This window comes from Hippocampus zosterae, chromosome 9, assembly GCF_025434085.1.
Source record: "Hippocampus zosterae strain Florida chromosome 9, ASM2543408v3, whole genome shotgun sequence".
Taxonomy (NCBI): domain Eukaryota; kingdom Metazoa; phylum Chordata; class Actinopteri; order Syngnathiformes; family Syngnathidae; genus Hippocampus; species Hippocampus zosterae.
Window position 1 is genome coordinate 2,097,238 of NC_067459.1, and position 14,683 is coordinate 2,111,920.

The 14,683-nt window shown below is 44.2% G+C and overlaps 2 protein-coding genes across 4 annotated transcripts in view; one reads left to right on the top strand and one right to left on the bottom strand.

Moving 5' to 3' along the window:
- si:ch73-267c23.10 (serine incorporator 3) overlaps positions 1–14,683 on the bottom strand; it is an 84,258-nt gene that overhangs the window by 48 nt on the left and 69,527 nt on the right. The window lies entirely within an intron of this gene.
- Positions 48–3,641, top strand: LOC127607125 (P2Y purinoceptor 1-like). Its single transcript, XM_052075229.1, is given in 2 exon segments — positions 48–2,288; positions 2,290–3,641. Coding segments are annotated over 2 exon segments (1,041 nt in total). The 5' UTR covers positions 48–1,844; the 3' UTR covers positions 2,887–3,641.

The window sequence follows — 14,683 nt, forward strand, 5'->3', positions numbered from 1 at the left end:
CCACCACGTCTGCTCAAGACTGAAAAAGAGAAAGGAAGAATGCAAGCAAGCAACATGTTGCGTTGTCCAGGGAGACCAAGACAACAAAAATCTTTGTAAAATTATGAGATTCATTTCACTGTCCACAAGTGAAGCATCAGCTCTTCTCTTTGTTATATTTTAATCTGTTAAGAGTTCACGAATGTATTGTGTCGCTCAGTGTGCCGTGGCACACGGGTTGAAAAACACTGGGTTAATGTACCCTAGCATTTGGATAGACTACTGAACAAGAATATGTGCAGTGGTTGAAACAACCCAGAATTCTAGTTAATTCAAACCAGCATTTGAGGACAATATATAAGAAACACATTTAGTTGAAATAACCCAGAGGTGGAGTTGATTTACAACAATCACAATAAAAAATAGAATAACCCTGGGTTAAAAATCAACCAACTGTTTTCAGGCTGTAGTCTAGCTCACGACCAAGTATCTTAATACATCTTCTGGATGCTGAGCACCCCTTACAAAACCTAATATGATGTATTTGTTTAAACCACAGGTGCTAAACTCAACGCCCAGGGATCAGATCCGGGCCACCACGCCATTTTAGTGCCCCCCCCCAAAAGCAAATCATGTGAGTCAACTTCCATGATCCTTGCAAAAATCTGGACTGAAATGTCCAATTGTCATGTGTCATAAACAACATTGACATTCTTCAGGAATATTGTTACCCTGTTTACACGCACTTAAATAATAATTGAACGAACAACAAACCAACAGTTATTTTTAAGACATATCACAAGGAAACAGTGACAGCTCCGACAAACGCTGAAGTGACAGCCGAAACTGTCAGCTAGGTTAATGTGTTTCTCTTCAACCAAAAAGAGTATTGTCTGGAAAAAAGAAACTTTAAACAGTTGACTTCGGTGATTTCAAAACAAGTAATCCATCAATTTATTGTGTACAAATAATGCAATGAGATAATTAAACATCATAATTAAAGCTTCGTCCGCCTCACAGTATGGAGGTGCAGGGTTCTGGCCTCCCTGTGTGCCGTTTGCATGTTCTCCCCGGGCCTGCGTGGGTTTTCTCCGGGTAATCCGGCTTCCTCCAACATTCCAAAAACATGCGTGGCAGGCTCATGGAATACTCTAAATTGTCCGTAGGTGCTAGTGTGAGCGTGGATGGTTGTTCGTCTATGTGTGCCCTGCGATTGGCTGGCAACCGGTTCAGGGTGTCCCTCACTTCCTTCACAAAGACAGCTGGGATAGGCTCCAGCACAACCGACGACCCTTGTGATGATAAGCGAATAAGAAAATAGATGGATGGATGAAACATTTATTCGGCTTCACTGACATAACAGCCCTCCGAGGGAAGATGTAACTCCAACATGGCCCAGAGACAAAAATGAGTTTGACACTTCTTGTCTAAACCCGAGTCCTTTGTCCACTTTAAAAAGATTTCTTTAAGTTAGGATCTTCTTTTATGGTTGTTTTCCTTTTTTATTTTATATACAGTATGTATTTATCGTCTTACTTGTTTTTTTTGTTTGTTTTTAATTCACCAACTTTGCCTGCGCTGAGCTCGACCCGCTTCTCGCCTGGATTCTACAATAAACATGACGTGGCGTGTTACTCATTTTAAGTCTCTAAATCTGCAAAAGATATGCGCAATGTGGCATGTATATTTTATTTCCTGTGGTTTACACCTCGGAGTGCGCACGACTCCTTCAATTGATTGGCGCACCTCAGCAAGGTGGGAGGGAGTTATTTTGGTTTCGCTTTTACAGTACTTGGACAACCTATACAGGATATGCTCATCAGATCACGCAGACGACAGTCCGTTCTTAAGGTATATTAAAGGTCATGTCTGGAAATATCACTCAAGGAGTCGACTTGACGCACGGAGCAAATAGTTCCGCGTGTGAAATCAACTTGAAATTTACGCATGCGTTTCTGCCACCTGTCTTTGTCGTCGTTTTCGTGGTCAGGACACTTTCCAACGCATGGGGGTTAAGAAGCGTGTGCAGCGGTTGGAAGAGCATAGGAAACATCAACATCTTCATGCTTAATCTGGGACTGGCGGACCTGCAGTATCTGCTCACGCTCCCCTTCCTTGTGGCGTACTACGCGCAGGACAGCTACTGGCAGTTCGGCCAACCTTTCTGCAAGTTGACCCGCTTCTGCTTCAACCTCAACCTGTACGGCAGCATCGGCTTCCTCACTTGCATTAGCATCTACAGGTACCTGGGAATCGTGCACCCCATGAGAGTGATGGGCAAGATCAGCAACCATCATTCTCTTATCGTCAAGCGCCCTGGTTTGGTTTTTGGTTGTTGCTCAGATCCTCCCGGACGTGTTCTTTGTCAAGAATGATGCAAAGAAACTTAACGGCTGTTATGACACCACCTCCACTGACTGGATCAGAGAATATCTGCCCTACAGCATTGGATGGACGGTTACAGGGTTTGCCATCCCATTACTTGTCATCATGCTGTGTTATGGCCACGTGGTTTGGGTCCTTGCCAAAAACTCCAACATTAACCCCCTGCTAAAGCAGCGCTGTTTGAAACTTGTGATTATTTTGCTCTTATTGTTTTCCATCTGTTTCATCCCTTACCACGTGCTCCGAAATGTGAATCTCCAAACCAGGATTTTGAAACAACGAGGCATCTGCCACGAGAGCTTCCGCAACGTATATATTGCACACCAGGTCAGCAGATGTCTTGCGTGTTTAAACAGCGCTATAAACCCTTTGATATATATTGTTGGAAATGACAATTTCCTGATGAAGCTTCATCGTCTAAGTGAGCGGACCAGGATGTCGTTGGCCAACTTAACGCACACGATTATTTACCGCAAACCGCTAGAAGTGGAGCCCGATTCAGTCTCAGTGACCTATTCATGAAAAGTTAGCTTTCAAACTTGCCTGGATCCTTATCACCACAACACGGACTTACAGTAATTATTATTGACACATTCTGGAATGACTATCCTCGTGTGATGTCTGATGTCAAAGTGTCTGTGAGTATGAGTATCCTCAAATATTAAAAAAATTATTAATCATGTATATTGATATTGTACAGTATACACCCTTTTTGGAGGAATTGTTTTCTTTTTGGAGCCCTATTCGTTCTGTATTTTTTTGCTACTATTTTGACTTGCTGAAGAAAGGTGTAACAAAATGGCCTCACAGATGTATGCACTTTTAATCTGGCGGTTGGTTTTCCTGTCCATCTTTGTACAGCAGGTATCAAGCAATTCAGGAAGAGTTAAAGCAAAAATAGCAGTCAGTGTCCTCCAATGGGTTCCGCGAAAAGTCTTTCTCTGGAACTTGCAGGAAAAAAAAGCACAAAATTGATGTAATCATTTCCTGCATCTGATTTACTTGTTAGTTATTCAACTTTGGGTTTAAAAATATCTATTGTGAGCAACAATGTGATGATGCTGTTTTGAAATGTTTCAAAAATTGGAAAACATAAGTCATTCATTCGGTCGAAATGTAACAATACTGGAGATAAGCCAGTTGTTATTTATTTTTTATTTTTTGCAAATGGAATAATGTTGCAAATGTATAAAATATTTAGTTTTTGCTCGCAAATCTTTTGCAAAAAATACAGTATATCAACAGAATAAAAATGTTGTCATTGTGACCCCACATTATCCCTGCAAGTGATCCTTGAAATTCTTGATTCAAAAGTGAACCACAAAATAAGGATGACAACATGAGGACCCTCATCCATCCATCCATCCGTCCATTTTCTAATCGGCTTATGCTCATGAGGGTCGCAGGCATGCTGGAACCCATCTCAGCTGCTTTCGGGCAGCAGGTGGGGTACACCCTGAACTGGTTTCCAGCGAATCACAGGGCACACATAAACAAACAACCATTCACACTCACAGTCACACCTTGGGACAATATAGTGTTCAATAAGCCTGCCGTACATTTTTGGGAATGTGGGATGAAATCGGAGGACTCGGAGAAAACCCACGCCGGCATGGGGAGAACATGCAAATTCCACACAGAAAGGCCTGGAATCAAACCCTGCTCCTCTGCGTTATGAGGCGGACCCTGCTAACATCAAAGGATGCCATTATTATGAATTTTATTATATTGTGTTGTCAAGTCAAGTCAACAGTATTTATAGAGCACTTTCAAACAGCCATCGCTGCATACAAAGTGCTGTACATGGAGCGATTTAACATACACAATAAAAGTAAGACGAATCGGTAATAAAGGCGGTAGAAAGCACCAAGCAGTAAAATGAAGAGCAAATCTAAGTCATGCTGAGTCGAACGCCAAAGAATACAAGTGAGTTTTGAGGAGGGTATTAAAGATGGGCAGTGTGTGTGTGTGTGTGTGTGTGTGTGTGTGTGTATGTATATATTGTTATGGAATTATTCCGCTAGAAGTAGTAGTAGAACATTGTTAATGAATTTCATATTGCTATGAAAACTATGGACACTAGTCTCTCTCCTGAACATCTGCTGAAGTAGTTAAAACAAAGAGTGTAGGGTGAAGTTGGGGTCCTAATTCCCCTTGAGTGATTAACAGCCCCCTGGCCGTCTTCTTTTGCGTCCCCCACATCGTAAAAGTCCCTGAAGGCTGCCAAGTGCCTTCGAGGAGTAAACCTAGTCTCAAGGTCTGTGAACCAGCAGATATGGTCTGCACTTTGTCAAAATGCCAACATTGAACTTTGCTTGACTTTCTTTGTTTCAGGTTTTTACATACGGGGAAGGACTGCCCGCCCCTACTTAACATAATTAACATACTATGCCTATATGTACGTGTGACTGTAGTTGCTCGGGGCTTCCTGATGAAATCTGAGACTCACAGGAGCCCGAATCGATTCGTGTTGTGTTGCGATAAACTGAAGAAAAGACTACGTGGTGTTGGGTCTTCTTCCACCTTATAGAGAGATAAAAGAATCTGTAACCAAGGAAGGGCCAAGAGCAAATTGACAGCTCCCATTCCTCAACAAATGGCGTCACGAACAGGATCTCTCTGGAAAAGACCGACACCGGTTTCAGGACCTTCAGACTCAGGCAGTAACCAAGGAGCGCTCCACTATAACCAGGTAAGACACACCTGTTCCTGTTATTACGGGCAAAGTGTCAAGATTCGGCTTATGTCCAATAAGGACCGATCAAATCAAACTGCTCTGAACCTGAATGTGTTGAACCAAGTATAGTGATTGGGTCTTGTAGGTGGCAAATAACAAATTGATAAATTGTAGGACTGACGACTGGAGATCGTGGTCTGAGTAAAATGAAGTACTGTACAGGAAAAAGGAATTAAGGTATAGGTGTGAGGTATATTCAAAACAATATACCGTCCAAACTTTGCCACTGAGTCGTAGATAACTGAATTGGCACAGTTATTGAGGCACCACGTAGGCGGTTTAAATTAGGTAGAACCGCTGAGTCGTAGGTTTGGCTAGTAGCTGACGAGCAAAGACCATACTGAGTTCGTAGGCATTTAAAAAATTAGTGGTTAATTGCTGAGGCAGGTCCAGGTAATTTTTATTATTCTGGATGCTGATAAATTGTAGGACTGACGACTGGAGATCGCGGTCTGAGTAAACAGCTGTATATTTAGGGCAAGTTAGGGACAGCTCCATTGTTACAATTGGAGAATTACGTGACGTCACACGGTCCATAAGGGAGTATATTGGACGGTGAGTATGATAAAAACATGGTGAACTGTAAGATGGACGGAACGCCTGAAGGCAAGAAAACGGTTAAAATACCGTCTGGTGGTAAGTAGGAAAGAAAGGAAGGCGAATGCATTGCGCAGAGAGAGAAAAGGGCGAATGCACTGCGCAGAGGGGAAGTAAAGCGAGAAAATAAGGTCTTAAGAATAAATTGTAAGAATAAGACAATAGTTTGAAATATAAAAAGAAAAAACTAAGTGTTTTCAATTCGAGCTATAATAATAATATAATAATAATAATAATACATTTTATTTGTGGGGTCTTCCTAGGAACTCGAGGACACCTTACAACAAGCAGTTAAAATCACGAATACAATATTAAGATCAACATCAAATAAAATAAGAAAAAAATACAACAACAGAAAGAATAATGGCTTTATGGTCCGAGTGAATAGGCTTGTCCAAACATATGTGTTTTGAGGCGGAATTTAAAATGTGTTAATGAGTCTGTATTACGAAGGTCAGCGGGGAGTGTGTTCCAGAGGTGGGGAGGAGATCGACTGAAGGCTCTGTTTCCCATGGTGACGAGACGAGCAGGGGGGGCAGAGAGAAGGAGAGAGGAGTAGGAACGAAAAGAGCGGACAAGTGTAGGAATGTGGATGAGGTCAGAAAGGTATGGAGGGGCTAGTTTATGGATGGCTTTGAATGTGAGGAGTGAGAAAAGAGAGGGTTAAGTTGACAAGTAGAGGTTCTTATATATATTGCATTTCATGGGCGGCTTGACCACTGCCTTCGACATTGGAAAAAGAAAAAAATATATAACCAAAGCAACTCCGACAAAGTTATGATAATCAAGGCAGCGATGATGCCTCCTTCACCGCATGGGGTGAGGAGCGCTAAAATTATGACCTCACTACAAGCGCCGAGTGGTCACTTGTACATAGACAAGGCGGAAGAAATTGGAGCGGAAGGTCAATCTGCAGGCAGAGAGACCTGAGCTCACCACACACACGAAAATGTGTCTATATTCATCACAATCGCAGACACTGTTGTGAGGGTTAAAGATATTGAGTGAATTAAAAAAATATATATAAACGTCTTAACAGAGGGGCACTTTAATCATTGTGTAGGCTCCACAGGCAAGTCTGTAAGCACAAACCTACAGGAAGGGGGATAACACATACTAGCCGTTTTACTGGCCCCCACCCGAATCCCTTGTGTGTCAAGCTTCCCCCTGATCTGCCCAGGGTGGGTCATAAACAATTGGTAAAAGTAGAAAAATGTATGCAAATTAAACAGGATAATGAGAGCATGAGTGTTTGGGATGCGACCACTTTTGTAACTAAGGAGACTGAATTGACGAGGCAAATGTTGCTGGATATGCCTAAAATTGACTATGACATACAGTTGTGAGCAATTGACTGGCTTAAGAGTAAGTATTTACCCAAAGAGATTATGGACCTATTAGAGGGAATAGCCTCTTGCAAATTGAATAGGTTGAATGATAGACAATCAGACGCGCTGAGTTCCATTTATCCAACAACATTGGGTCCTTCACAACAATTGGCGTTTGAATTGCTAGCTGAGGTACACCCAATGACTTATTTGGTTAATTGTATGGATGCTTGGGTGACTGTCACAGGACAGGACCCCAATAGTCATCCATTGAATCAGGCTTTGTTCAGGCAAGCAGTGCTGGGGGGTTGTCCGTCTGATGTGCAGAAAATGATGACTAACTCTCCCACTCTCCCCACTTCAGATGACGTGAATTGGCGAACTCATTTCCTATATTATGTGCAACAATCTCGAATGAGAGCCGAGGAAGAGACTGAGAAAACATCCAAGCTACAGAACAACTTTTTGAATCCACAAGTACAAGAGGCTCAGAGAGCCTCCAGTAATGCATGCAAAAAAGAGAAACTTGGGAGATCTAATCAAATGTCAATCAGTGTCTCTCAACAGGCTCCACCACGGCTGATCACACCCACACCGCAGCTCCAAGCCACACCTCAACATTACGGCCTGCCCACAAGGCAGGGCCGAGACGCATGGCTGGGGGGAGGTCTGAGACGGGAAGGTGGGCGTGGACGAGGAAGTCACGGGAGCCAAGCTGGCTGTTTCATTTGTGGTGATGTGAATCATTGGACAAGGAAATGCCCGCACCGCCGGCACCCACCTGTTCATCAATCAGGCTATGATCAACAAGCTCTGACTCCTCCTCCGCAAAACCAACAACAATGACAGGATACGGCACCCCCACATGGACAATACCCATCTGCTCCATGGGTACCCGAATCCCCAACGATAGGGATCACTGCTGGCCTCACTGAAAGACTTTCATGAACTTGAACATGCTGGACCACACTTGCTCCCAATGCCTGCTGATACAAGGCTGACTGTTGCTAAAGTCAGCCGATGACCCACCACTGAACTCTGTCTTCCAACAGTATCGGCTTTGGTCTCCTTAGACTTCCTCCATATGACCTTACCATCCGCTGATCGGTCCTTCCCACTGCACAATGCTTTTGACAATCTAGAGATTGAAATTTATCGCATGGCCTGGTTGGGTGAAACACAAGGCAATTTATTTAATGTTCCCTCCTCCTCAATTATTGTAGGTCCTGAAGGGTGTGGCAGCCAGAGTGGACCTGTCAGAGGATATCATCTCATTGACTCGTATCTAGGCCTGACATGGCCGCGCCGCTCATACTGTTTTTGCCGTCTACTCAAATATAGAAAAATTCTCAATCATACACATTTTTTTTGTAATCGATTTGGCTAAGGTTTTTTCCAAATACCACTTTCAGAATCGTAGAGGGAATTTTCTCATTCTCTCACCTTGGAGTTAAATTTTACTACACTCGGTTGCCCCACGTATTCGATTTTGTCTTCTGGAATTTTTATCCAAGTGCTTAAACAGCTACTCTACTCTTTCCGACATACGGATGGCGTTGTGCTTATTCGGTATAGTAATGCATCATCTAAGATTTGTTGTTTGGATGCCACGTGGTGGCACCTTTGACGTTTGGCTGTTTGCGGTTTCAAACTATCGCATGCGAAAATTACAATGCGCACTGCCTTTATATTTTTGGGGAGACTGAACACATCAGAAGGTACAGCGATGCCGGTTTCTTTTGTGCAGCCTGGTCTAGCTGATTTACTTAGATGTTTCTGAAAAAGAAGGTTCTGTTTCTGTAGTTCTTTTTCAGAAAAGAGAGGGGAATGTGAATGGCAGGAACGTGAACAACAGGGAAGTAAAAGACTAATTTTGATTAATTTGGACATACGTCAGCAGGCAATCGGACCCAATTGAACAAAAACATTCAGCATGCATCAGAGATGCGGCAGCATGAGACAAAACTTTACAATGAAAAAAAAACTGCCACAGGAACATCGATTCAACATAGTGAGAAAAAAAAAAAAAACTTAGAGCGGTTCTGCTAAAACCAAAAGAAGTAGTTATTAAATGCAGGGCACATATTAGAAGGACTTTCCCACGTAAAAGACAAAATGAAAAAAATGACAAAGCAGACTAGATGACTAAAGAGACAGCAGAAGACGACTTGATCTTTAGTGATGGAAGTGGAATCAAAAATGGGAAATTGTATGTTTTCCAAACTAACAACCTTATTTCAGACCAAGAGAGGGTATCCCGGAGGAGAAGAACTAACCGGGTGGCCAGGGATGAGACTGGTTTGTATCGGCATGAAATTGATGGACGTCCAGTCCTGTCGGCAACTAAATTGAAGACTCCAATTCGGGAGGCATGGGTTTTTTCATCTGCAATTCAAGGTATGCTCGAACCAACGTATCAGAGGCTTATATCAAAAACTCAGATGGTGATGACCTCAGAGAAATCGGATTGGGATGAGACGCTACCACTTGCGCTTTCACCATGAGGTCCACCGTTAAGTCCACCACGGGTCTCACACCTTTTAAGATGGGACGTGACCAGGAGTTCCCCGCTCCATGGCAATCCATGGACCCGGGCGCTCTTCAACAAACGATTCCCCTTGAAGCAGACAAGGAGTCATTGAGTGTTCTCGTCTCCTATTTTCAGGAGCGGACGAGACTCCTGGGTGACCACCCCGAAACCACAGACGTATCCCGAGCATGTGTATCTGGGGGTCCTACAGCGGAAGTGGCACCAGGCGAGATGAATGGGACCACGCAGAGTGACAGAAAGGACCCATCATGCTGTCTACCGAGAAGGAATGCGTCAGCCCCAAGAAGCGTCTCCAACTTCAAAGTGACATTCAGAAGGACACTGGACGTGAAACCAAGACAAAGTTCTTAGGGGGCCCAGAACTAATAACATATCTTCCTGATTATACTGGTTATTTTGGTCTCTATTTCTCTACTAATGTGGGCACTGTTGGCAGGCTTCGCTGAAGCTGTTATTTCCGGCTGTAGTTTGTTTGATGATGCTTTCCACAAGACAGAATTGGTTGTTCCGCTTTGACGACGGAATTTGACACCGAAGTTTTGTGATCACAATATTAATTGTGATCAAGAGAGGGATTGTTAAGGAATTATTCCGCTAGAAGTAGTAGTAGAACATTGTTAATGAATTTCATATTGCTATGAAAACTATTGACACTAGTCTCTCTCCTGAACATCTGCTGAAGTAGTTAAAACAAAGAGTGTAGGGTGAAGTTGGGGTCCTAATTCCCCTTGAGTGATTAACAGCCCCCTGGCCGTCTTCTTTTGCGTCCCCCACATCGTAAAAGTCCCTGAAGGCTGCCAAGTGCCTTCGAGGAGTAAACCTAGTCTCAAGGTCTGTGAACCAGCAGATATGGTCTGCACTTTGTCAAAATGCCATCATTGAACTTTGCTTGACTTTCTTTGTTTCAGGTTTTTACATACGGGGAAGGACTGCCCGCCCCTACTTAACATAATTAACATACTATGCCTATATGTACGTGTGACTGTAGTTGCTTGGGGCTTCCTGATGAAATCTGAGACTCACAGGAGCCCGAATCGATTCGTGTTGTGTTGCGATAAACTGAAGAAAAGACTACGTGGTGTTGGGTCTTCTTCCACCTTATAGAGAGATAAAAGAATCTGTAACCAAGGAAGGGCCAAGAGCAAATTGACAGCTCCCATTCCTCAACAATATATATATATATATATATATATATATATATATATATATATATATATATATATATATATATATATATACATATATATATATATTCATTCATTCATTTCATTCATCTTCCGAGCCGCTTGATCCTCACTAGGGTCGCGGGGGGTGCTGGAGCCTATCCCAGCTGTCTCCGGGCAGTAGGCGGGGGACACCCTGAATCGGTTGCCAGCCAATCGCAGGGCACACAGAGACGAACAACCATTCGCACTCACACTCACACCTAGGGACAATTTGGAGTGTTCAATCAGCCTGCTATGCATATTTTTGGAATGTGGGAGGAAACCGGAGCACCCGGAGAAAACCCACGCAGGCCCGGGGAGAACATGCAAACTCCACACAGGGAGGCCGGAGCTGGAATCGAACCCGGTACCTCTGCACTGTGAAGCCGACGTGCTAACCACTGGACTACCGGGCCGCCCCATATATATATATATATATATATATATATATATATATATATATATATATATATATATATCAGTGGTCCTCAACTAGAAATGCTGAAGACCAAGGTCCGGTCCCATGCACGGTGATCATGGGGGGCAGGGCTATATGCCCATTTAGTATGGTCAAGCCAAGCTTATACAAATCAACACTCCTCACAACCAACCAATAACAATTATTCACTTTGCCATTACACAGCAAATAATGAGAGGTATTGTGTTGAGGCAGAGGAACTCTTTTATTTTGTTAAGTTGTGCCTGCTTAATAATAGAAATAGCCCTTTTAGGGAAATAAGACATTTTTTACTTTAACTTTGTTAAACAGTAGTTGTCTTTTTTCCCTTAATTTAACAAAAGCAAAACAAAATATTCATTTTACCAAAATAAATACTAAAAATGAAAACAAAAATTATTTTCATTTGTACAATTCCCCCTTTCAGATCCCCTCTAAAATCATTGAAAAATATATCAGAAGAGGATTTAAGAACCATTTTAAATACTGACACAAGGGAGCACAGGAATGTGCAGTGCTGTTCTTCCACTAAAGGTGAATGTAATGTCTGAGGCATGCAAATATTATTTGGGGACGCCATTGGGATGTTCATTTAACATGTTGCCATGTTCTGCTGTTAAACAGCTGCAAAGATCCCCCGGTAGACGGGAGCAAAACTGCACACAATCGAAACGTCCCGCGATTTGTCTTGTCTAATTGTCTGTGTGTGGCGCTCCTGTGTTGAAGCTGTGAGCACACTGTGGCGTCGCGCATGCGTCTGTTTCCTGACACAATCATCCATTTTGAATGCGTGACGCTGATGTATGGGCACACCTTCAGAGGAGCCAATCAGCGCATCTTTATCGCCGACATGCCCCCGTCTCCAGTTCGTCAAACCTTATACACACAGTCGCGCTGCTGCGTCCTCTGCAATACATCTGTTCGTGCACGCAAATAATACAACGGATAATTTTAACAAGCGATCGCGGTAATGCGCAGATTATAGTCCAAAAATAGAAAATGTATAAAGTAAAAATCACTTTATAATTTATTATTATATACAATTTGGCGAGGGTCCGGACAGAGGAGGTCGGCGGTCCGGACAGAGGACGTCGGCGGTCCGGTCGTGGATCGCGGTCCGCCAGTTGAGGAAGAGGGATATATACACTTGGGACCGCTACATCCACTACAACGGCTTTCCTCTGCCCTTTATCTATGATCATTATATATACTGTATATATATATATATATATATAAATATGTGAGTCAATTGACGGAGGCCCAGTCAATGTGATGAAAAGGCCGATACCCGAGAGGTACATCCAGATGACCATACCTGAAGCACTCGAAACTGCCAAACAAAGGCTCCAAGCCTTGTTCAGTCGCCTAAAGCGGTACACGAAAGAGAATGAGGCCAGACGAATAAGCAGGCTGTTCGCAACACAACCTGCGAAAGTGTACGCTCAGTGGCAGGGTCCTAACAACAGAGCTGACCCACCAAGACTGGAAACTGAAAGGTACTGGAAAGGCATATGGGAGAAGGAGGTTGCACATAACAGCAGTGCACAATGGCTGGTGACCCTGAGAGAGGAACACAGCAACTTCCCTGAACAGAACCCGGTTACCATAACAGTGGCAGACATACAGGAAAGAGTCTCAGATATGAAGAACTGGACAGCACCAGGCCCGGACATGGTCCACACTTACTGGCTAAAGAAACTCACAGCACTCCATGAGCGCCTAGCAGTACAAATGAACCAGCTGCTGAGGGATGGGACTCACCCAGAATGGCTAACCGAAGGGCGAACGATCCTGATCATGAAGGATCCCTCGAAGGGTGCAGCCCCATCCAACTATCGGCCAATAATCTGTCTCTCCACAACATGGAAGCTCATGTCAGGCATCATTGCGGCTAAGATAAGTGGACACATGGATCAATACATGAACGAAGCACAGAAGGGCATTGGTAGAGATACCAGAGGAGCCAAACATCAGCTCCTGGTTGACAGAACAGTCGCACAAGACTGCAGGTCCCGACGTACCAACCTGTGCACAGCTTGGATTGATTACAAGAAAGCCTATGACTCGATGCCACATACATGGATCACTGAATGCTTGGAGTTGTATAAGGTTAACAGGACCCTAAGAGCCTTCGTTGCGAACTCGATGAGGATGTGGAAAACCACACTTGAAGCCAATGGCAAGCGACTTACCCAAGTGTCCATCAAATGTGGCATATACCAAGGTGATGCACTCTCCCCACTGCTGTTCTGCATAGGACTGAACCCCCTAAGCCAAGTAATCACCAAGACAGGCTATGGATACCGCCTCAGAAATGGAGCTACAATCAGTCACCTCCTCTACATGGATGACATAAAGCTGTATGGTAAGAGCGAAAGGGACATAGATTCCCTGATCCACACAACCAGGACCTACAGCAGCGACATCGGGATGTCATTCGGGCTTGAGAAATGTAGTCGGATGGTGACTAAGAGAGGAAAGGTCGTCCGCACTGAAGGGGTCTCACTCCCTGAAGGAACAATAGCAGACATTGAGGACAGCTACAAGTACCTTGGTATACCACAAGCCAATGGCAACCTCGAACTGGCAACAAGGAAAGCGGCTACGGCCAAATACCTCCAGCGAGTGAGGCAAGTCCTGAGAAGCCAGCTCAATGGCAAGAATAAGACACGGGCAATAAACAGCTATGCCCTGCCAGTGATCAGATACCCTGCAGGAATAATAAGGTGGCCAAAGGAAGAGATTCAGACCACGGACGTTAAGACCCGAAAGCTCCTAACCATGCATGGAGGGTTCCATCCCAAATCCAGCACCCTGAGACTGTACGCAAGCCGAAAGGAAGGAGGCCGGGGACTAGTGAGTGTGAGAGCCACTGTCCAGGATGAAACATCCAAGCTCCATGAATACATCAAGGAGAAGGGTCCAACGGATGACGTACTCAGAGAATGTCTCAGACAATGGGGAACAGAAGATGAGGCGCTGGAAGAGGGACCATCATGGGAGGACAAGCCCCTACACGGGATGTAAATTGCCATAACTGAAGTGGCTGATCTCAAGAAGTCCTATCAGTGGCTAGAGAGGGCTGGCCTGAAGGACAGCACAGAGGCGCTCATCCTGGCTGCTCGGGAGCAGGCCTTGAGCACCAGAGCCATCGAGGCCCAGATATACCACACCAGACAAGACCCAAGGTGCAGGTTGTGCAAAGAGGCACCTGAGACGATCCAACACATAACTGCAGGGTGTAAGATGCTGGCAGGGAAAGCCTACATGGAACGCCATAACCAGGTGGCTGGCATAGTCTACCGAAACATCTGTGCGGAGTATGGACTGGAAACCCCAAGGTCAAAATGGTCATTCTCCACCTCCGAAGGTGGTGGAGAATGACAGAGCGAAGATCCTGTGGGACTTCCAGATCCAGACTGACAAGATGGTAATGGCGAACCA